The sequence below is a fragment of the Mastigoproctus giganteus genome, chromosome 13 (assembly GCF_048544385.1).
Source record: "Mastigoproctus giganteus isolate SK-2022 chromosome 13, ASM4854438v1, whole genome shotgun sequence".
Taxonomy (NCBI): Eukaryota; Metazoa; Arthropoda; class Arachnida; order Uropygi; family Thelyphonidae; genus Mastigoproctus; species Mastigoproctus giganteus.
This window is the reverse complement of record NC_143587.1, coordinates 105,051,680-105,077,314: the sequence shown is the minus strand read 5'-3', so window position 1 is coordinate 105,077,314 and position 25,635 is coordinate 105,051,680. Positions and strand designations below refer to the sequence as shown.

Sequence of the window (25,635 nt, the reverse complement as noted above, 5' to 3'; positions counted from 1 at the left end):
ACTGATATAAATAGATGTTGGTCTGCTGATATTTTTCCATAATAATCAATGTAACTTTAGTGTGGTAATCAGTAAACAGAAACATTACTGATTAATTTGTCATGGGTGGGAGTTTGAGAGTTTTTTCTAGTTTGACTGTGTTTCATGATTGTTCAATTCCTACTATTAGTTCACACTCTCCCTATATATATATTTATATATCTTGTTCAAATTTTCAATCGTTAATAAAATACTTTTTATTCATCCACTCAAGTTCAAATAAATTTTTTTCAACTTGTAGTGGATGACACTTGATGTTAATACAGTTTTTTCAAATATTAATTCATTAATTAAATTTAATTAATTAATTTAATTTTATATGGGAGAAAAAAATTTCTCTTATATAAGATATTTAGCAGGATATAAATTTAGGAATAAAATTGAAATCAACAGGCAGTAGCTCAATCGGTAAAATGCAAGGATTTCAGTATTTTTCACGTGAAGGTGAAGAATGCGAGTTCAATTCTTGCGAAAATCAATAAATTTTTGTTATTCATCCACTCAAGTTCAAATACATTTTTTTAAACTTGTAGTGGATGACACTTGATGTTAATACAGTTTTTTCAAATATTAATTCATTAATTAAATTTAATTAATTAATTTTAGTTTTATATGGGAGAAAAAAATTTCTCTTATATAAGATATTTAGCAGGATATAAATTTAGGAATAAATACCGTCAGTGGCGAAGCATGTAGATCGCTGGAAAAAAATTTCTTTTTCAGATTCTTTTTTCATTCTGGGTTCTAGTCTGAGTCAAGGAGGGAACAAAATGGAAAATGAAACATGTGAATAAAAATAATAGTCCAACACCATATATAGAAAGGAAAATGGAAAATTGCAAGGAAATTTGCTTTCTATTTTGCCACTTAATATTGTGATTCTGTTATGTATATACATATTTATATTAATTGTAATTATTTAATAAAAAGTAACTAAAATAAAATTTTTCTTTGTTGACCTAAGTAGGAATTGACTTTAAAAATTTTTTTTTTATATTACTTGTTTTTATATTAAAGCTTCTTATCTGAATATAGCAAATGCTGCATCATATTCACAAAGGAGATTTTGCATTGAATTAATTTTACACACATGTACATTAAATATTTTGTCTTGTATCTTTTTTTTTTTTTTGTTTTTCTATAGTTAAAACATTTTCTCAAGAAAAATGCTCAAGAACATACAGAGAATTATGGGATGAAAACAGTTGCTTCTCAGTTAGCATCATCCTCTACAGTGTCTCTTACTCAGGAAGAGTTGTTACAGGTAAATGGAATAGCAGTTTCCTGTTGTAATGAAGAGTTTACTATTTGAAACTGAATTTGCTTCCTGTTTCATTTTCATTTACTGAAAGTGTATGGATAATGAAGACAACCAATTTTGGCAAATGCCGTAAGGTAATAAACAAACACACACACATCATGTTATATATTATACAAGACCAAACCGCAGCTCACTCACAAGCCACATGCAGCTTTTTGATACTTGAACTGTAGCTCCCACAGATGTATGGACTGAAAAATTCATCACTCAAAATACTTTCCCTCCATTACTATTTTTTTTCCCCAAAATAGTACTTTCTCTTTCATGCTTTAATTAACAGAAAATAAAAAAAAAATAAATAAATAAAAATAAAAAAAACCAAACAAACTTCCAAGTAGCAATCAAATATGTAATGATTTTAATACTGCTTGATAGTTTTAAGAAATTTACACACTGTTTCTGACTTTAATTTAAAAAATTGTGCCTTCTTTTGTGTAGCTTTTTTGCTATTAGGAAAGGCATGATTTTTTCCCAAACATCTGTAACCATACTTCTTAAACAGACCCTAATATATGCATGTGATCATAATAGTACAACTTCCAAATTTATTTTAATTAATGTACTTTTCCGCTCATTTAACAATGGGTTATATGATAGCATGTTCATAATGTGCTGCTTTCTTCATTAGTGAGCATATTTAATGTAGTTAAAATGAAAATATTGTGATTTTAAATAACTTGAACTGAAATTTATAAATTAGTAAACTTTTATTGCATATGTGATTTTATTTCTGTATATTTTCTTCTCTGTGCACTGAAATGCAAGGAAGGAATAATTATTTTTGGCTGTGATACTCAGTGTGATACAGCATGGTGAATCTTCCTAAGATAAGTTTCCTTCATTGCAACATTACTTCAAGTACCCCTTGTAAGGCGAGTACCCCGTGGACTTCAAACTACCAGTACCACCTCCACCAAAGTTACCTTCTAATGGTAGAGTTGGTACTGTGTGATCACTACCTTCTAATGGTTTCTGTACTGTTAAGCCCTGTGATATCAGCTGATTTGTGAGTAATGATGAGGTGTAGAATATTATTACCCCTAGTACATAGTTCTAGGCATATGTTCTTGAACATATGCCATCATATCTGGAATCTGAAATTTGTTATATGGAGGAGGATATAAACTGTTGTGATGAAGAAATTTGCAACCCTGGATCACAGTGCTTTACACAGTTAACTCAACAAACGTGTGAGAGATTTAAATTGCATAAAGGGTCTGTAGAGCTTTTACGATCAAGACTGAAATTGAACAATCTTCTGGCTCCAGGAACAGTCTTTTCATGATATAACACACGAAAAAGAATTAGTTCACCATTTTTCTGAAGAAGGATCAATGATATATTGCAATTCTCAACTCTCTGCAGTTAGGAACTTTTTTTGTAATTTTCTACCAATCAGCAGAATGGCAGCTATTTATTGACTCACTGAAGCAAAGCCTTGAAGGAGTTCTCCTTTGTAATGGAAATAAGTATGCATCCATTCCTGTAGCCCAATCAGCATACTTAAAGTAAATTTATGAAAATGTTAAGCTTATTTTGAGAAAAAAGTACAAGGATCATAGTTGATTAATGTGTGGAGTTTTCAGTTATTGTTTGCTGCTTGACCAACAATTTGGTTACACCAAAATTCCATGCTTTCTATGCAAATGAGATAGTCAAGCAAGAAGTGAATGTTGGGACATTAAAGTGTGTCCAATAACGCAGTCTCTGACACCAAGTTCAAAGAACATTAAAGATGAGCCACTGGTAGATTGAAACATAGTACTGTTGCCTCTTCTGCATATAAAGCTAGGTTTAATGAAACAGGTTGTTCTGAATAAAGAAGAAAGGTGTTTCAAGTATGTTTTAAATTCGTATTGCTTACCTACAAAAAAAATGAAAGCAGGAATACATGTTGGACCTCAAATCTCCAAAGGCTCTGTATATGAAGAAACCATGAGCCAAGCTGAAAGAGATGATTGGACTGGCTTTTTTTTATATAGTATGCAATTTTTTTTTGGAAACAAACTCTCAGATTACGAATGATGTGATGAAGTTCAGAAAACTGCTGCAGTATGAGTGTTAAGGTATACTTCTTGCACACTCTCTTCTCAACTGTTTCTCAGAAAATTTAGGTAGTTTAAGTGAAGAGCAGGGTGGGGGGAGATTCCATTAGGATATAAAGAAAATGAGCAAAAAACATTACCAAGGATGGAATATCAGTATGATAGCATTAGTGTGATAGCCTGAGTATTTGCCATAAAGTCAAGGAAGCCATAGACTTTTGCTGCACTGGCCAAAAAAAAAAAAAAAAAAAAAGTAGATAAGAAAATACAAGTTATGTGTTCCCCTCCTCACAGATAACTATCCAGTTGACCTTTCAATTTCTTCAAACTGTCAGCCTCAACTACCTGCAGAAGCAACCTGTTTCAGTAATCACCAGCTTGCTGGCTAAAGGAAAACTTCCTACAATCTAGTGATCTAGTGTAAACCTCTCCCCTGTAATTTGAATTTTTGGCCCATAATTCTAGAATTCCTTATAACAGTGAAAATTTCGCCTAATTCATTTTACTAATGCCTCTAAGGTGCCTGGTTTCCAAGCTCTGTTGCCACATAATCAAAATCTTAACTCATACGGTCACCCTTTTGCCAATCTCACCATGCTAGTTATCTGTCTTTGAGCTCTTTCCAGAAGCTTAGTGTCTTTTTTCAGGTGTGATCTCCATACTTAGACACAGTATTCCAAATGTGCTCTTAAGCTCATTTGGAATACTGCCTTATATGATGAGATTATGACTACCCTATCTCTACAGAATATTATTCAACAGGTCATCAATAGGACACCATGGGCTTTCCTTAATGCTATTTACACTGCTCAGAAAACTTCATATCTACCTGTATTGTAACTCCCAGATCCATTTCTTCCTCTATCGTTTTTAATCCATTTCCACCAAATGTGTAAATTATTTTGGGGTTAATATTTCCCAAGTATATGACCTTGCATTTTTCTGCTTTAAAACATAGCCGCCACTTTTCTGACCATTCTAGAAACCTGTGTAAGTCACCTGAAGGAGCACTGTTTGGCCCTGATCATTAACAACTTTCCCAGTCTTTATGCAGCGTGAAAATTGCGTTAATCATTCCCTTCATTCCTTTGTCAGTGTCATTTATGAAAATGAGAAACAATAGTGGTTCCCGAACCAATCCTTGGGGGACCTACTTCTGATGTTACACCAATCTGAAGACTAACCATTAATCACAGCTCTCTGCCTTCTGCCCTGCAGTCACCATACAATCCAACTTAGGATCTTTCCAGTAATCCCAACATTTTACAGTTTATACAGTAATCTCTCATAAGGAACTGAGTCAACTGCTTGCTAAAATCCAAATAAACTATGTCAGCATTGTTCCCTACATCCAGCTCATGAGTAATTGTGTCCAAATAGTTTACAAGGTTAGTCAAACACAATTTTCCCTTAACAAAACCATGTTTTTTTGTCTTCAGAATACCACTTCTATCTAAATGCCCTGGATCGCACTCTTAATCATTGCCTCCAAGAGTTTCTCTTGTCACAGTCAGACTAACTGCTCTGTAGTTACTAAATTCTCTCTTAGAACTGCCTTTATGTGTTAGTGATAATTTGGCACTTCCCTGATCCAAAGGAATCGCCTCTGAGTCCAATGATGCCCTGATAATTAACCTCAATGGTTCAGTACATTCTTTGGCCACCTCCCTCAAAGTTACTGGGTGTATGCCTTCAACTCCTGGAGCCTTACTTGGCTTTAGGCGGAAAAGTTTTTCTAATAAACAGTCATCTCTAATTTCAAATTACCAATTTCATATGTCTCAGCCTTGCTAGCATAGCCTCTCTTCAGCTTGAAGGGTCTTTCGTCAGTAAAGACTGAAGCAAACTATCTGTTCAGTGCATCAGCTGGGTTATTATCTAAGATTTTCCCACGCCCAGTACACATGGATCTGATCTGATTTGCTTTCTTCTTTTTTGTATTCACATACATGATAACCTCTCTGTCCCCATTCTGTGCTTTCTCATACTCAGCCTTGGCCTCCCTAAACTTTGTACTATTTCAGGTCAACTCGTAGCTGTTATAGGGTTTAGTACTTTTCCTCACTCTGTAACTTTCTCATGCCATCTTTTTCTGGTCTGTTAGACTGGCTAGCTTTGTATTCATCCATCTTGGCATCCTCTTCTTGCTGTATTTTCTTAATGGTATATATGCATTCATGGCGTGGCTTCTGATTATTTCTTTAGAGATATTCCATAATTCTATTGTATTTTCCCTTCCTCTGTAATCTGCCCAATTAATTGATGCCATGTAGTGCTTAAAATGTCATAGTTCCCTTTTCTGAAATTAAAGCCCAAGCCTCTAAATGCTACGTCTTTCTTCATCTTTCGACTGTGTGATCACTACCTGCTAATGGTTCCTTTACTGTAATCCCTGTGATGTCATCTGATTTGTAATATGAGATCTAGAATATTGTTACCTCTAGTGTTTTCTCTGAAATGCTGGTACAAGTAATAATCATTTAGTTTATTTAAAAATTGTGTTTCCCCGTGGTGATTTTCCTTTCTGCTTATTCCATTACAGTCTTGACCTTTACATCTGCTTTTAGTGACTCTTGTTGTACTCTTCACAATCCTCTTGGCTGTAGATCACTTCCACTCTCATTATACCTTTACTTCCAACTAATTCACACAACACAGATTCTATGCTGTTAGGCATAACTCCTGACCCAACAGAAGCTCTTTTCAAGCTCAGGCTGCTTTTGATAAGAATCAGGATCTCACTACCCCGTCTCTCTTCCATGTTCTTCTTAAATACATTATGCAAAAAGTCACACAAGGGCATGGGACTATGATTGGCAATTCACTATAGAACTGGCAGTGATAATTCACAATATTTTGTTCGTAGTGAACTACAAAGTAGTATAATGGATGGCATCAATTTAATTGCATCTCATATTGTGACTACCTTCACAATGAGTTACCATGATATTGCCCTACCTCTAATAAGTAATGCTTCACTAATAGAGAATACTATTGTTACTTATTCTCGGCAGATACCACCACCACCACCACCACCACCCAGATGGCACAGTTTCAAGGCCTATTGGCCTATCATCAGTGGGCGAGTAGGTACCCTGGTGTTGTAATCATGCCAACCCAGTTATGAAATATAACTCCACAATATGAGAGATGCCTGATGGTGTACATCGTGATAAATTAAGCAAATAGTTGCACAAGGCATAGGACTATGATTGCCAATTCACTATAGAACTGGTAGTGATAATTCACAATATTTTGTTCATAGTGAACTACAAAGTAGTATTGTTCGTAGAAAACTACGATAGTATAATGGATGGCATCGATGCCATTCATTATACTACTTTGTAGTTCACTACGAACAAAATATATGAATTATCACTGCCAGTTCTATAGTTACTTGGCAATCGTAGTCCTTTGCCTTGTATGACTATTTGCTTAGTTTATCACGTTGTACACCATCAGGCATCTCTTATATTGTGGAGTTATACTTCATAACTGGGTTGGCATGATTGCAACACCAAGGTACCTACCCGCCACTGATGATAGGCCAATAAGTAAAAATAGTCTTCTCTATTAGTGAAGACTTATTCGAGGTAGTGCAATACCTTGAATAAGTCATGGTAACTTATTGTGAAGTTAATCACAATTTAAGGTACAATTAAATCATTGTCATCCGTTATACTACTTTCTAGTTCACTACGAACAAAATATTGTGAATTATCACTGCCAGTTCTATACTAAATACATTATACAGACCAAAGTGGGCGCACCATTATATACACCAATTTCAGGGTGAAACCACAATTCTGTTAGCCGTATTATGTCAGCATTAGTTGTCCTAATCAGGAGTTTGAATTCACCCATTTTATTGACAACACTCCTAATATTACTGTAGGCATAGTTAAGACTAAGTATTCTTCTATGATTGACTACCCCGACATGGCTCTTGAAGTTATTTAGGCTGTTTCACTAGCTTTATTTTCCTGCTCATTTGAAATTTTGCTACCCTGAGAAAATTTTCCCTGAATCCTTATGGCAAAAACTCTTCCATCACTTTTATTCAAATGAATACTCTCTCTCTCTCTCTCTCTCTCTCTCTCTACAAAATACAGGGTTGTTAAAATTAAAGTATCCCTATGTAGAGGGGCCCTGGAGCAAGTTCTAAGGCTTGTACTGAAGAGAAATTTGGACAACAGATACAATAAAGAATGCGCTCGCCATTTATTGGAAAAAAAAATTAGTTACAAAATTTGTCACTATATGATGCTGAGGCAATACAAATCACTTGAACAGGGCTACAATTGTTCAATGTGTCCTCCATTTTGGTCAACAACAGTTTCCATTTGAAGAACAGCAGAATGTAACACTTCAACATTTTTCTACAGCAGAACGTAACATGTTAACTGGAATAACCAGCACATGACGTCTAATCTGCCAAAGTTTGACATACTTCCCGATACAACTGATTCTTCAGAAAACCCCACAAGCAGAAATCACACGGGGTGAGGTCATGTGATCGGGGTAGCCAAGATGTCTGGAAACAACAGCTGATGACCTGTTCGTCTGTAAAGTGTTGCCTTTAGCATTAGCATTAGTAGAGGCATTTGATGCAAGAAAGCAAGCTTATGCAGCATCAGCCAAAAAAAAAAAAAAAAAAAACCACTTCCACTTCACCCCTCTGTTCGTTCAAAATACCTGTTCAGCTGAGAATTAAACTTATTTAGGCTATCAACCTCCACTACAAGGGATGGAAGTCTGTTCCACCAACCAACCACCCGCTGGCAAAAGGCAAATTTCCGCACGTCTATCCTACATCTGTCTTTCCTCAATTTGAATTTATGCCCTCTCAGGTGATTATTCTGAGCTAGAGGAAGAATCCCATCAGCATTGAGCATGCTCAAACCATTCAAGGCTTTATACACCTCTATCAGATCACCTCGCTGGTGCCTAGTCTCCAGACACTGTAATTTGCAAAACTTAAGCCTTTCTTCGTAAGAGCACCCCTTTGTTCCATTCACTAATCTTGTTGCCCTTCTCTGTACTCGTTCCAGTAGCTCTACATCCTTCTTGAAATGAGGCCTCCAGACCTGTATACAGAACTCTAGGTGTGGCCCCATTGCCTTATACAAGGGAATAATCACCTCCTTATCCCTGCTGGAAAAATTCCTGTATATCATTGACGATACTCCATGAGCTACTCTTACAGCCCGTCTGCACTGCTCAGAGAACTTCATATCTGCCTGCACAACCACCCCCAAGTCCCTTTCATTCTCTACCACTGTCAGTGTAGTACCACAGAGTTGATACGTTGCTTTGGGGTTGCTGTTTCCCATGTGTAGTACTTTACATTTGTCAATGTTAAACTTCATTTGCCACCTCTCAGCCCATCTGCTCAACCTTTCCAGATCCTGTTGCAGCAGCATAGTGTCAGTAGTGTCCTTGACAACCCTGCCAACCTTTGTATCGTCTGCAAACTTGGACATTAAGCTTGATATACCATCATAAATATCATTTATAAATACAGAAAACAATAATGGACCCAACACTGAGCCCTGAGGGACTCCACTAATAACATTAGTCCACGATGAGCAGTGTCCATTGATTACCACTCTCTGTCTTCTCCCCCTCAACCACCCAATCAAGTTGGTCAGGCAAGACTTCCCCTTAACAAAACCATGCTGTGTCTGAGCTATAACTGAAGTCTTGTCTAAATGATCCTGCAGTGCTTCTTTAACCAGTGCCTCCATTAATTTTCCTGGAACAGAAGTTAAGCTCACAGGTCTATAATTACTTGTGTCAGCCTTTGATCCTCCTTTGTGAATTGGGGTCACATTTGCACATTTCCAGTCTATGGGTACCTCCCCTGAGTCCAAGGAAGCTCTCATAATTATGGCTAAGGGTTTGCTTACTTCCTTTGCTGCCTCCTTTAATATAACTGGATAGATCCCATCCACCCCGGGTGCCTTTCTTGTGTTTATCTTCAACAGTTTCTCCTCCACTTTACTCCCAGTTATTTCAAGATTCTGTAGCTTACTGCTAGAGTTGAATACACCTCTGGCATTCCCCTCGCTGAATAACTCCTCATGTGTGAATGTCGATGCAAAATATTCATTTAGTTTGTTAGCTACCTGAGCAGGATCATCAACAGTTGACCCATCAATATCAAGTGGACCAATCTGATTCATCCTCTTCCTTCTAGAGTTTACATAAGTAAAGAACTCTTTGCTGTTTTTCTTTGCATCCCTTGCCAAGGATTTCTCGTAATCTGCCTTCGCCTGCCTAACCTCCTTTGTAACTTTGTTGCATATCAACTTGTATCTATCATAGGCTTCTGTGTCATGTGTTAATTTGTAAGTATCCCATGCATTTTTCTTCTCTGCCATATGCCTCATTAGTTCATCTGACATCCATTTTGGCCTAAACCTTGAACAATATTTCTTAGTTGGTATGTAAAGCCTAGTAGCTTCGAAGATAAGTTCTTTGAATGCTTCCCATTTTGAATTTGCTGTTGGTAACATCATCAGTTGGTCCAACTGTATAGAATTTAAATACTGTCTCAGTCCATCGTAGTCGCCTTTACGGAAGCAATAACCCTTCCCTTTACCCCTAATGGTAGTTACCTCTTTGAGTAAATCCCACTTCAGCACACTGTGATCACTGCCACCTAGTGGTTCATTTATCTGCAGATTCTTAATGCATGAAGAATCACTGCTGATAATCAAATCAAGAGTATTACTCCCTCTAGTTGCCTCCCGAACATGCTGATGTAGAAAACAATCATCCAATAAATCCACAAAAGCCCTGCTAGTGTGTGAGTGACCAGCCCCCAAATTCCAGTCAATATCTGGGAAATTAAAATCCCCCATTATAAGACTCTCTGATTTACTGGCCCACTCTATTTCCCTGTACAGTTTCTTATTATACTCATCAGAGTCATTAGGCCTATAGCACACTCGTACTCTCAATTTTGCTCTCCCAATGCTTATGTCACACCAAACTGACTCAACACTGCACTGTCCAGCGATGTCGACTGGCTTCACTTCCTTGGATTTTATGTGTTTCTTAACTAATAGCATAATCCCTCCTCCCTTCCTATCCTGTCTATCCTTTCTGTAGACGTTGTACTCCCCAAATTCCAGTTCTGCCTCACTTATATCTGTGTGACACCACGTCTCTGATATCCCAACAATATCTGCCTTTGATGTTTTGAGCAATACCTCAAATTCATCAAATTTATTTACTAAACTCCTAGCATTGGTGTACACGCAAGTATACCTGCACCTGTTTCTATTCTTAGCTACCCTAACACAACCCATGTGTTTACTTGTACCGCAATGGCTCCCAGCAGTCTCTGAAATATCATGCATCTTGTTTTTCAGGCTTCTGCTCATTCTAATAGAAGCAGTGCAAGAATCTCTTTCATCTCTGCCAGTGGCTACTGTCAATCTATTGGTCTTTGTCTCCCCCCAAGCTAGCAGTTTTCCGACCCACCTACACTGCCTCAATAGCATCAACAAATATTCTTGCACCCTTTCTATTTAAGTGTATCCCATCCCTGTAGAAGCAATCTCTCCTGTTAACAAGTACAGTCCAGGCTGAAAAAAATTCTACCCCTTGAGCCTTGCACAATCTTTCCAGGGCCGAATTGATCGACAAGGCTCTCATCATATACTCCCTCCTATCATGTCTGGGCAGAATTGCAGACACTTTCAAATTCAACCCTAATTCTCGGCTTTTGTTCAACAGTGACCTGTACTTGTTAAGTAATTCTGCCTTAGTAATCTTTGGACACAACGGTGGATGTGGGGTGGCACACCATCATCCATGGATATGGTATCCTGAAGGTACCCATGTTGTTGCAGCTCTGGTATTGCAAAATTTGCCAACATTTTATAATATCGCTGTCCAGTGATGGAACAGGTGTGGGGTCCAGTCGGTGTTATCTGTTCAAAAAAATATGGCCCAATCATGAATGTGGCCATAAATCCATACCACACTGTCACTTTTTGAGAATGCAATGGGACCTCTTGGATAACTCGAGGGGTTTCTGTTGCCCAAATGCGACAGTTGTGCGTATTCACTTGTCCATTTAAGCAGAAGTGGGCTTCATCACTCCGAAGGATGTTCCATGGCCAAGTGATATCCACTGTCATTCGCGCCAGAAACTGAAGTGCGTATGTGAAATGAATATCTGCATCACCATGCTTTAGCTGCTGTAGCATATGCATCTTGTAAGGATAGTACCACAATGCCTGACACATTACTAGCCTTACAGTGGAATTCGGCATGTCCACTTCACGAGAAACAGCTGGCACACTTGCACTACCACATGAAGATTGACTTGATAAATCCACGACAGCCATAGCCACATCTTCAACATGAGAGGAGTCCACTCGTTTTCGACCTATACCTGGTTGAACATCAAGATGTCCCATCGCTTCAATTTTCGCAATCATTTTGCGGACAGCACAGAATTCCAGCGTCAGAAGCGCATAAGGCGCTTCTGACACCGAAATACTGTGGTAGCCGCAGCTGCATTGTTGCAGTTCTGATAGTGCAGCTTCACTAATAGCCCATTTTCTTGCATCATTGTTGGCATTGCTGCTGTAGTAGTAGTGCAGGCAGACATGTACTGTATGATTTTGAAGAGACTGCTTTGCTTTTATACAGTACAGTAAAGCTGAGTAGTGATGCTGTGACAATAACTTATGATTATGCAAATAACGTGAGTTATTTGTATAATCATAACTAAGATAGTTATGCGCCATACAGTGACAAATTTTGTAATTAATTTTTTTTCCCAAATAAATGGCGAGTGCATTCTTTATTGTACCTGTTGTCCAAATTTTTCTTCAGTATGAGCCTTAGAACTCACTCCAGAGTCCTCTACATAGGGATACTTTAATTTTAACAACCATGTAGATTCCTTCTACCTACAAGTGCAGGACACACTGATAAAAATTCCTTCCCTTGGAGTCTTGCAGAGTCTCCAAGAATTGCGGACACATGCACATCTCAACCTAAACTCACTGCATTTTTTCAGCATGGTCCTATATTTATGATGGCTGACTACTGTTGGATGCTAAAAAGAGGAACAGCTACTGAAACTTGCTGCCTGAGGAAATCAAAAAGATACAATTTTAACCCAGTTTAGTGTATAAGAAATATAGTTTGTGGCCATCTATGCTTGACAGGGAGACATGGCCATTAATATTTCTGTTTTTATGTATATTTATATAAAAATAACTTATTTGTAAAATCTGAAAAAAATACAAAATAAACTAAAAGCACCTCCACAATTTTTTTTTTATTTGTAAAAAAAATTTCTAATGTGATAGAGAATTGTAACTAACTTTTGAAATTTAGCAGAACATTAGAAAACTTTTCTTAAAATGCACACTAGTGTTATCCATGCCATTTCTGTATATCACAAATTCGTTATACAGTAGAATGGAATACTTATATCTGGAGTGGTGCCCCTCTCTACTTTTGGGGTGCCTCTGTAGCCAGGTGGGCAGGAGCAGCAGTGCGTGGCAAATGCTTCTTGATTAGACCGGGGTTCGAGCCCATGACCACCAAATACAGAGGATGCTGAAAGGCCAGGGAATGACCACCACATATCCCGGAGCAATATGGACTTAGTTGCTAATGCTCCTAAAAACCAAATAACAACAACCTCTCTACTTTTCCAAAAAAAAAAAAATTCATTTATTGGTTTTATTGGACACAGGTGGGATTGCTCACAGTAAACTTTCATAGTAGTGGGCTCTATGGTACGAATTATTTTGTGGGATTATGTGAAATTTTGTAACATTAAAAACTTTGTATATAAATTCTTTAAAATTTTGCTATGTTCTTATTTTGAACTTATTTTCCAATACTAGTAATATTATTATCAAAAATCAAATTAGAATTTAAAAAAAAAAATGTAACAAATTTTCTAAATAAATCCTAGTCTCGAATCCTAAAATCATTTTCGAAATCCTAAAGTCTCAAAACACTACAGCCACTCCCCAATTAACTTAAGGGTTGCATTCTGCAAAAATCTACGTAAGTCGGAATTTCCCCATGCTTGTGCAGCACTCGCAACTTTGCTCGCTGAATTGATTGACAAAAAAGAAATGTTTGATGAACATGTGAATAGAATTATTTATTATATTTATTCAATTTTTTTATCTCACGTGCAGGAAAAATTACAAAAGCATGCAATTTAAAAAATTTCAAAATTATAAAATTACAAAAAAAAAAGAGAGAAGACAGGCATAACGTCAGTAAGTTTTACCCCTCGATCATCATTGCCAGAATCGATGTCTTCAGTTGATAACTACGCCGCTGCAGAGGTTGAGGACTGTGGAGTTTTAGAAGGGGTCAGCCATTCATCCTTACAAAAGAACATATCAATGGATGACTTGACAGTGGCTTTTTTCTTTTCATCATAGATTTTTGTAGTAAGCATTTCATTCACCCCTCTGTTAACTTTTAAAAATCATTCGCTGTCAGGATCCATCTTCTCAAACCTCGCCATTGCTCATGCAATTTCACGAAATGCCGTTGCCATCTCTTTGGTGATGAAGTGTCTTGTCTCAGCTCCTCATTTGGTTCATCTTGAACTTTGTCAGCATTTTCTTCTTTCACCATTGCTGCCTGCAAGTTAATAAGTTCTTCATTAGATAATTCCTTCTCTTCTTCCTCTATTAACTCTGTGTCTTTGGCAACAACTTCCGACTGAAGTAGCTCTGCAACCTTTACAGTCTTATCTGTAACCTCTTCATATGATTCGTCTTTTTCAAATCCTTCAAAGCCTTTTATGTGCCATGGACATATTTTCTTCAGTGCACCATTTAAACAACTTTTAGTAATTTCTGCTCAGGGCTTATTAATGTTTAAGATGGCGTGGTAAATATAAGATTTCCAAAAGTCTCTTAACTTAAAATTTTTCTCTCCATCTACTGCAGACCATGGCTGAGAAATTTTGTGCATAAATAGTATGCTATTAAATTCGAAATAACACCATGATTGATAGGCTGGATGAGTGAAGTTGTGTTTGGCGGTAGAAATATGACTCTCACATTCGAATGAAATCATCTAGATGTGTGGGATGTCCAGGAGCATTATCTAATAGAAGCAAAATCTTGAAAGGAACATCATTGTCTTTACAATATTTTTCAACCTCAGAAATGAATCAGCATTTAAACCAATCCTTGAAGGGAGATATTGCTATCCATTCTCTCCGGTTCGATCGGAAATGCACGGGTAGGGTGGTTTTATTGATGCCCTTAAATGCACGAGGATTTCCAGAATGGTACACAAGCAGTGGTATTAATCTGTAATCTCCAACTGCATTAGCCCCAAGCAAGAACGTGACTATCCTTTGAAGCCTTGAAACCTGGCATATATCGTATGCCAGGTTTCAAGTATGTTCGATGTATGTTCGATCCGTCATTTTTTTCCAATGCAGAGCAGTCTCATCGATGTTAAAAATTTGCTGCGTTGAATAGCCGCCTTCATCAATAATTTTTTCCAACACATCACAAAATTTCTCTGCAGCTGCAGAATCAGCATTGGTAACTTCACTGCATACTTTAATGTTTTGGAAACCAGCCTGATGCTTGAACCTATCAAGCCACCTGTTGCTTGCCATGAACTTGGCTTGGGGTTTGCCGTACTTATCCTTAATATCTTCAGAAATACTTCTTGCTTTTGCTTGAATGGCCATTGGACTCGGGGGTCTTGCTTCTGAATCTGATTTTCCATCCATATTATTAATAGCTGTTCCATCTTCGATATAGCACCTGAATGCTGTTTTGTGATCACTGTTGATCATAAGTGCATTGATCTTTTGACATGTTTTTTTATACACGCATTTTCTTTTAAAATAGTATTCACTGTTGAAGCAGTGAGACCTAATTCCCTTGCAATAGATGACAAACTATGTCCTGCTTCTTACTTAATCATTTTCATCTTCATTTCGAAATCAATTTTGTTTCGTTTCCTGGCACTGCCACCATTTGCACTTTCCGTTGGTCACTTTCCCTTCATCATTGTAATGCGTAAATAGGAATGAATAGAAGTTTCTGAAAATTTGTTTTTTATTTGATTTCAGTGAAGGGGAAGATTTCAGTGATTATTTCACCATAATACTGTAACATAAAAACCCACACAATTCCAATCATCGGATTATCGTAAATACAGTAAGATCGAGTTTACTACCCATTCATAATAGTTTGCACTAACAGAAAAGCCCAATAAACCGGAAAGTACAAATTGTTTTTATTGTTTTTTGGTCATGACCTACAGAAATGTGCTTTAAAAAAATATCACAAAGGCATTTCAAAATTGATTCTTATAATGGGAACATATGATAATGAGGAAAGTGTAGTGCAATTTCCATTGTAAATATGATCTTTTAGAGAGAATCAATTTTGAAAAGCAAAATTGATAAGTTTGCTTATGCAAATTTGCATAAGTCTTATGACTTATGCAAATTTGCATAAGTCAAGTATTACTTAAATCAGGGAGTTCCTGTATTAGACATGTTGGGCAGACAGCTTGTGTTTTTTTTTTTTTTTTTAATGTAAACCCCAAAATGAGAGGTATTAGAACCTATAGTACTTAGTACCGTGCTTGGGTTGGAGGTTGAGAAGACGAAAGAAGATATTTGTTGAAATTGGTCTTGAATTTCTCTAGACTGTGATTTTCAGGAAATACATATGAAGGAAGGTTGTTCCAGAAAACAGCAGTTGAATGAATAAACGAAGAAGATGAAAAGTTAGTTCTGTGAGTTTGTAGTTGGACAGCAAATAGATGTTGGCTGGTGGCGGCACGTGTTCGGACTGTTTTGAAAGAGAGAGAGAGAGGGAGAGAAAGAGGGAAAGAGGGAAAAAAGAAGCCAATTTAGAAGAACTGTGCCCATGGAAGTATCTGTAGAAGAGGAATGCAGCAGAAACAGTACGTCTATGAGACAGCGAGTGGAGAGACTCTGTTAGAAATTAATCATTAATTAACCTAACTGCCCTCTTCTGAATGGAATCAAGAAGCCTGAGAGAGGTTTTGGGGGCACTACCCCAGATGTGGGAACATTCCATGGTAGGGCAGATTTGCGATTTATACAGAGTGAGCAGCTATTTGGAAGAAAAGTAATGCCGAGAGTGAAAGAGAAAACTAAGTTTTTTAGATGCAGAGGAAGCAATATTTGTAATGTGCTTGTGCCAAGAGAGATTAGAAGTCAGGGTAATCCCCAAAAGAGATATATCATTTTGCCTGGAAATCGCAGTGTCAGTAAAGATAGGCATAAGAGCAGAAGAATCCTTTTTCCGAGATATAAGACAAGACTGAGAAGGGTTGAAGTCAACTAGGTTGTCTTTGCTCCACTGGAGAATTACCTGAAGATTGGCATTTAAGGAATTGGTAGCAGGTTTTCGAGAAGTTGAAGCTGATTGAGCAGGACAAGGTTTCTCAAAATGGAAAGTGGAATGCAATGTGCTATCATCGGCAAAACTATGGATAGGATTTCCAGTCAATGGAAGAAGGTCATTAATATACAAGAGGAAAAGATTGGGGGAAAGAACTGTACCATGGGGGACACCGGCATTAGTGGAGAAGTTAGAAGACAGAGAGCCATCTACCATCACTCTCAGTGAGCGATCAGAGAGAAAACTGGATAACCAATTAGTAAAAAGTTGGCAAACCATAAGATGGAAGCTTGTTTAGAAGACCTTTATGCCAAACACGAAAGCCTTTGAGATGTCAAGAGCAACTACTTGTGTTTCACCTAACCTTTCCACTGAATTAGTCCATAAATGGGTAACATAAGCCAGAATATCACCAGTGGATCGACACTGACGGAATCCATACTGGTGATCGTTGATCAGATGGAAGGTTTCTAGGTAATTTAAGAAATGGCAGTTAATTGATTTCGCCAGTACTTTAGAAAGAGTAGAAGTAATTGCAATGGGACGATAATTGGATGGGAGGGATTTGTCACCCTTTTTAGGAACTGGCTGGATATGAGCAAATTTACAAGCAGAAGGAAAAACACCTTTGGAATAAGAAAGTGAAAAAAGGCGGCAAAGAGTAGGAGTAAGTTCAGGAGCACAGGTTTTGAGAACAAGTGGAGAAATACCATCGGGACCTGGAGCTTTCTTAGCATCAAGATTCATCAAAATCCTTCTGACATCCTTTTGACAGAAGACCACAGGAGGCATTGAATGGAGCATGTTGGGAATGGTGGGAAGTGTTTTACCAAGATCATTAATACATGAGTTGGAAGAAAAATGGGATGCTAGCAGGTCAGCTTTATCCTTGGCTGAAGTGACAACAGAACCATCTGGTTTGGACAGAGGTGGGAGCAGAGATGGGCAAAAGTTGCGGCCAATAGCTTTGGCAAGAGACCAGAATGCTTGGCTACCAATAGGGCAAGAAGCAAGTTTTCTACTCTTAGCCTGTTCAAACTCTAGTTTGGACTGATGAATAACTGCTTTACAATTGTTGCGAGCTTTGGTGTAGGCAGAAAATGAAACTGAAGAATTAAAAACAAGCCGATTACGATATGCAACATTTTTCTCTTGAACAGCCGTAGCGCATTTATTGGAAAATCAAAGTTTAGATAAAGGATGAGATTTTAAAGTGGAGTGTAGGATAAAGGATTCCATTCCTGCAAGAATAATTTCACTGACATGATCTGAGCAAATGTTGACATCAGAAGTTTTGAAACAGTAATCCAACCAAGGAAAAGAAGAAAAGAATTCTTGCAGGTCATCCCATTTTGCATTCTTGTAATGCCAAACAACACGAGGTTGGGAATAGCCACGAGGTAAAGGCTCCATTGGAGAAGAGACAATCACCAAGTTGTGATCTGTAGTGCCTAAAGGACTTCTCACTTCGACCGTGTACTTAGAGGGTTGTTTGTGAGAAAAAGATCAAGCGTGTTGGCTGTATGATTAGGATTGTCCGGTATTCTTGTCGGTAAATGAACAAACTGTGCATGGTCATTAGTAATTGCAAAAGCCTCAGCATCTCGACCAGCTGGGTCGGTGTGACTAGAAAACGGAAGCCAGCTGGAGTTATGAACGTTAAAATTGCCAAGGAAAATTTACTCACTGTTAGGAAAGTTGGACTGGAGAAAGTCAATTTGCAAAGAGAGGAAGTCAAAGAGTTCCAAGTGATTAGTGGACTTGGGAGAACGGTAGAGACAGATGAATTTGACAGAATGAGGTAGAGAGATTTTAAGCCAGAGAAGATCAAAGAGAGGAGATTCCAAATTGCCAAGTCTCCAACAGGGAATATCAGAACGGACATATGCAAAAGTACCACTTTTGAGGCGAAAGGAATCATACAGTGAATAATTAGGGCATCTGAGATGAGCAGTAGTTGAATCAACCGATAACTGAGATTCTGTCAGAAAAAGTACATGGGATTTGGCAGACTGCAAGGGCGCCTCCGTAGCCAGGTGGGAAGGAGCAGCAATGCATATCACATGCTTCTTCATTAGACCGGGGTTCGAGCCCGTCACCACCAAATATGGGGGATGTGGAAAGGTCAGGGAATGACCACCGCATATTCACGGAGCAATATGGCCTTAGTTGCTAATGCTCCTAAAAACCAAATAAAAAACACACAAAACAAACAAAATCAGCAGACTGCAAGTGGAAATGGACATCATTGATATTAGAATTGAGACCACGTATATATTTGTGAAATGAATTAGGAAATGCTTGGGAGATTTAGATCTTTTCGCAGATAAGCTTGCTTTATTAGTTTGACAATTCATGGCGTATTCAATAGTAAGAAAAAGTGGGTGGGACATGCTGTATGAAGTAATGAAATTTTTGGATATGGCGTCCACACGTTAAGAATATGCCCAGATCCTTGACATAACGTGGCCTCGACAATGCTTCCCGCATACACACTACTTGGACTCCCTTCAGTCACTATCTGGCAGATTAGAGGTAGCAAGAGTATACACTTGCTGATCCGGAACTTCACCTTCACAAGGGTTCACCGGAACTTAGCTCTAGAGACTAAACATGGGTTCCACCACTTCAAGCCTCCAATAAGCAAAGTGGTGGTATTGCGCCGGTTGATGAGAGTCATCTACCACCTATTACGCCACACCTTGACCCTTGCTTACGTTGGTTCACACCTGGGTGGTCACCCACCATGTACTTGTGCATGGAGGTTATACCCAGGTTTACTAATAGTCCCACCATCATGAAGGTTCAAGCAGAGGGTTTGGCTGTCACAGACCGTCCGGACTTTGCCGAAATTGGGTCCACTTGACTTGAGTGTCACCCGAATATCAGTTCCATCAGCGTTTTAGACTCCCAGGTAGCAAGTACAGCTTGTCTGGCATATCTGAGAGAATTTCTGTGACAACCTCAAGGACTAATTTCTAATGTCTGTGACAACCTCAAGGACTAACATTCTCCTCAAGGAGAATGTCTGTGACAACCTCAAGTGTAGGCGAGACCTGCTAAATTAGTGGGTCTTGACTACACAAGTTGTTTGCCCAACATGTAAAAATTTGTAAATGAAACTTGTTATTATTTATTTATTTATTTTTTTTTTATGCAAAAATTTGCTGTATTTATGTATTACTTGATTTGGTTTTACCAATTTCTGGATCTGAATTCCACAGAAATTCTTCAATTTCAGCTTTTATGAGTGCATTCAGACAACTGAAGTCAACAGGTACATCTGATTTTCAGAGCTAGTTTTGTGCTGTAATCTATTGTAGACTTTTTCTGCAATTAGTTGAAAACATAGATAAGTATGGCAGTGTGTATTAAAAAATTTCATGACACTTCGTACATTAAAGGAACATATTGTTTGAAGTGACCTTCTAAATGTAGATGTGCCACTAAAAAGGTTATGGCATTATCCAGGAGGGGACAGTCAGGTTAATTGACTATCCCACACCACAAATTCACATCATTAGTTTTTCACAGACCTTCATTTTCTGCTGTGTGCACAATTTCTATAGGTAGTTCTCTGGACACTGTTCTTCTGAATTCTGTTTTTGTAATTGCAACTCATTCTTTCAAACCATTCTGAACACGTGCATCAAATAATTAACATTTATTCACAGTTGAGCTTCAAATCCACCATACTGCCTTACTTTTCCTCTTTTTTTTTTTTTTCTTTTTTTATCTTTTCTACTTCCATTCTTTGGAACAGTCTTCCTTATGTATTCCAAAAAATTACTGTTTACGGATATTCAAGTCAATCATCAGTAAGTTTCTTCTGACTACCCAATCTTCATCCCAAACATAGCACTAAAGTTTGTTTGTTTGTCATTTGGTTTTTAGGAGCATTAGCAACTAAGGCCATATTGCTCCAGGGAAAAGCGGTGGTCATTCCCTGACCTTCCTGCATCCTCCGTATTTGGTGGTCATGGGCTCGAACCCCTGTCTAATCAAGAAGCATGTGCTACGCACTCCTGCCCACCTGGCTACGGAGGCGCCAGCACTAAAGTACTGTAGGTTCCAGTACCTTCTGTATTTGGAATCATCATTATAGAATAAAAATTAATAAAAAAAAAAAAGTTTATCCAAAGAAAAAGATTCAGCTATATAATTTAAAAGAAAATATGATAAATTGTCAACGTTTTGTTATTATTATTTTTTTATATTTTTTAGCTTAAGAACAGACTACAAAAGGTAACCTCAGCAGCAACTTTCACTTCCTACAGGTCTTCTAAGGAATCTTCAGTTTCTCGACATGGTGAGTCCGTTAATTTAGAAATAATAGAGTGTATGTATTTTGAAGTCAGTTTGGTTAGTCACTTTTAAGGAAAATGAACTGTTCCTTACTAGAAGTTTAAAGTAATGGAGCTGGCATTTAAGTCATCAGACAGAATTCAGCTTCTAAATGATAACCAAATGCTCCAATCACACCATTCTGCTGAAACACCTGTTATGAACTCTAGGTATGGGTCTACCTTCAGATGAAAGGTGTAATGTTACTACTCTTTATCCTGTTCAAAACTGCCTGGGAGAGCGAGGGAATGAAAAGTGTGGAATGCACACTGTACTAAAAAAAAAAATGCGGCCTCTGGCCACATTTTCACTACCACCACTTGCATATAGAAGTCACAAGCAGGGAAAACTATCAGAAGTCTAAGGCTGAGTGAGTTTTTCAAAAATATTGAGCATCTATTATGGTTGAGACTAAACATCACTTCCATTTTTCAGAATATTAATTTAACATGTCAGCTATTACAAATTGAAAATTACTGATCCTTTCCAGAACATTAGGGAGAACAGTAATTTGTAAGGACTTGCAGAACCCTGATTTTTAAACATTTAATAATTCTGGCATTTATGAAAGTTTCTTACTTATTTTACTTATGGTTAATTAGCTTACCTAGTTTGCAATATTAAAACATATACAGTAAACCCCCGCTATTCGCGTTATCTGTATTCGTGGTTTCGTGTATTCGCGATCGCTGATTTAATATAAAATGAAACCTAAAAAAAATGTGAATTTTAAAGCGCCGTGAATATTTTCTGCCATAAAAAAACATGGGCGTGGCTAAAATTATCTTTCCCAGTCAAAACAGCGCTCAGTGGGAGAGGGGTGACAAAATCGTGAGCGTGGATGTTTCTCGCTAATCCTTGTTCAGTATGTGTTATGTGCTTGTCATGGAAGGTTTCGTCGTTTGCTTTTAATTTATATGTTTATAAATTGAATAAATTTATCAATTTATAAATTGATATGCTTACAAAAGTGATAAATCTACCGTTTTGCAGTGTAAAACAGACTTTTTCAAGTGTGTTAACGGAAAAAAGTGACTTTATTGTGGACAAGTTCTTTCTAACCCATAAAAAAATATGGCTACGAATAACAAGGGAAATGTGAAAAGATCAAAGGTGATGACATTAGCGAATAAAATTGAGTTATTAGACAAATTTTCTAATGGTGAAAGTGTCTCCTCAGTGGCAAAACATTATAAAATCAATGAGTCAACGGTACGATCAATCAAAAAATTGGAAGAAAAAATCCGCCGTAGTGTCCGTGAAAACGCGCTAATTGCTTCAAAAATTTGCTCTGTAACTCGTGATGTTAAATTAGAAAAAATGGAAAAGGCTTTAAATCTATGGATAGAAGACCGAACTCAAAATAAAATTCCGTTAAGTTCACTCATCATTCGTGAAAAGGCAAAACTCCTTTATCAACAGTTTAGCGAAACTGGTGATAGCACTGGCGGGATAGGTTTTTTAGCTAGCAAAGGCACTGGTTTGAAAGATTTGTTTGAAATTTCTAATAAATATTATTTAATATTAAATTGTTTCTTATTTTCATTTCGGTGCCATATGCTTGCATTTCACTATGTACTGTCTATGGACATAGTCATATTATGAAGGCACATATAATACATACATAGACAAAATTTTAGACTAGTTTTTCTTATATATTTCATACTTTGGAACGGAACCCCTTTATTACTATGGGAGCCATAACTCAGTATTCGCGTTTTCGGTATTCGCGACATTTCTCAGGAACGTAAACCCCACGAATAGCGGGGGTTTACTGTACTTGCATGTACACCAATGTTAGTAGTATAGTTAATAAATTCGATGAGCTTGAAGTGCTAGTCAAGACATCAAAGGTAGATATTGTTGGGATATCAGAGACTTATGTCACACAGACATAAGCAGTGCAAAACTGGAATTTGGGGAGTACAATGTGTACAGAAAGTATAGACAGGACAGAAAGGAAGGAGGGGTTATGCTGTTAGTTAAGAAACACAAAATCTAAGGAAGTGCATCCAGTTGATGTTGGTGGACAATGCAATGTTCAGTCTGTTTGGTATGACGTAAGCACTGGGAAAGGAAAAATGAGAGTAGGTGCGTAATATAGGCCAAATGTATCTGATGAGTATAATGAGCAATTGTGCAGAAAAATAGAGTGGGCCAGTAAATCAGAGTGTCTTATAATGGGGGATTTTAATTTCCCGGATATTGACTGAAATTTGTGAGTTCTTTGCTCACACACTAGCAAGGCTTTTGTGGATTTATTGTATGATTGTTTTCTACAGCAGCATGTTCAGGAGGCAACTAGAGGGAGTAATACTCTTGATCGGATTATTAGTAATGATTCTTCATGCATCAAGAATCTGCAGATAAAGGAACCACTAGGTGGTAGTGATCACAGTGTGCTGAAGTGGGATTTACTCAAAGAGGTAACTACCATCAAGGGTAAAGGGAAGGTTTTTGCTTTCGTAAAGGTGACTACGGTGGTCTGAGACAGTATTTAAATTCTATACGGTGGAACCAACTGATGATGTTACCAACAACAAATTCAAAATGGGAGGCATTCAAAGAATTAATCTTGGAAGCTACTAGGCTTTTCATACCAACAAAGAAATATTGTTCAAGATTTAGGCCTAAATGGATGTCAGATGAACTAATTAGACATATGACAGAGGCGCCTCCGTAGCCAGGTGGGAAGCAGCAGCAGTGCGTAGCACACGCTTCTTAATTAGACCGGGGTTCGAGCCCGTCACCACCAAATACAGAGGATGCGGAAAGGTCAGGGAATGACCACCACATATCCCGCAGCAATATGGCCTTAGTTGTTAATGCTCCTAAAAACCAAATAACGAACAAACAAACAAACATATGACAGAGAAGAAAAATGCATGGGATACATAAAAATTAACATGTGATACAGAAGCCTATGATAGATATAAGCTGGTCTGTAACCAAGTTACAAAGGAGGTTAGGCAGGCAAAGACAGATTACGAAAAATCTTTGGCAAAGGATGCAAAGAAAAACACCAAAGAGTTCTTTACTTATGTAAACTCTAGAAGGAAGGGGATGAATCAGATTGGTCCACTTGATATCGATGGTTCAACTGTTGATGATCCTGCTCGGGTGGCTAACAAACTAAATGATTATTTTGCATCGACATTCACACATGAGGAGTTATTCAGGGAGGGGAATACCAGAGGTGTATTCAACTCTGGCAGTAAGCTAGATAATCTTGTAATAACTGAGATTAAAGTGGAGGAGAAATTGTTGAAGATAAACACAAGAAAGGCACCTAGGGTGGATGTAATCTATCCAGTTATATTAAAGGAGGTGGCAAAGGACGTAAGCAAATCCTTAGCCATAATTATGAGAGCTTCCCTAGACTCAGGGGAGGTACCCATGGACTGGAGATGTGCAAATGTGACCCCAATCCACAAAGGAGGATCAAAGGGAGACACAGGTAATTACAGACCTGTTAGTTTAACTTCTGTTCCAGGGTAATTAATGAAGGCACTAGTTAAAGAAGCATTCAAAGACAAGACTTCAGTTATAGCTCGAACACAGCATGGATTTGTTAAGGAGAAGTCTTGTCTGACTAATTTGATTGGATACTATGATGTAGTCACAAAGGAACTGATTGCAAAGAATAACTTTGATATCATATATTTGGATCTTAGAAAAGCCTTTGATACCGTTGCACATTGAAGACTGCTGCACAAATTGGAGCGGTGTGGCATTTGAGGCAAATTGCTGCTATGGATAAAGGGATGGTTGAGTGGGAGAAGACAGAGAGTGGTAATCAATGGACACTGCTCTTTGTGGACTAATGTTATTAGTCGAGTCCCTCAAGGTTCAGTGTTGGGTCCATTGTTGTTTTCTATTATTTATAAATGATATTGATGATGGTATATCAGGCTTAATGTCCAGTTTGCAGACGATACAAAGGTTGACAGGGTTGTTAATGACACTAATGACAGTACACTGCTGCAACAGGATCTATAAAAGTTGAGTAGATGGGCGAGATGTGTCAAATGAAGTTTAACGTTGACAAATGTAAAGTACTACATATGGGAAGCAGTAATCCTAGAGTAACGTATCAACTCTGTGGTACCACACTGACAGTGGTAGAGAATGAAAAGGACCTGGGGGTAATTGTGCAGGCAGATATGAAGTTTTCTGAGCAGTGCAGATGGTCTGCAAGAGTAGCTCATTGTGTCTTGTCAGTGATATACAGGAATTTTTCTAGCAGGGATAAGGAGGTGATTATCCCCTTGTATAAGGCAATGGTCACTCACACACCTTTAGTACTGTATACAGGTCTGGAGGCCTCATTTTAAGAAGGATGTAGAGCTGTTGGAATGAGTACAGAGAAGGGCAACAAGATTAGTGAATGGAACAAAGGATTGCTCTTATGAAGAAAGTATTAAGTTTTGCAAATTACAGTGTCTGGAGATTAGGCATCTGCGAGGTGTATAAA

General features: G+C 37.8%; 1 protein-coding gene across 1 annotated transcript in view; it reads left to right on the top strand.

Annotated features, from left to right (window-relative positions):
* The window catches only part of LOC150076327 (gamma-tubulin complex component 2-like), a 194,253-nt gene that overhangs the window by 104,183 nt on the left and 64,435 nt on the right, over window positions 1-25,635 (top strand). Inside the window, exons 6-7 of the mRNA XM_090387323.1 lie at window positions 1,184-1,303; window positions 21,042-21,126. Of these exons, the coding sequence (XP_090243449.1) occupies window positions 1,184-1,303; window positions 21,042-21,126 (205 nt within the window). The remainder of the gene's footprint in view (window positions 1-1,183; window positions 1,304-21,041; window positions 21,127-25,635) is intronic.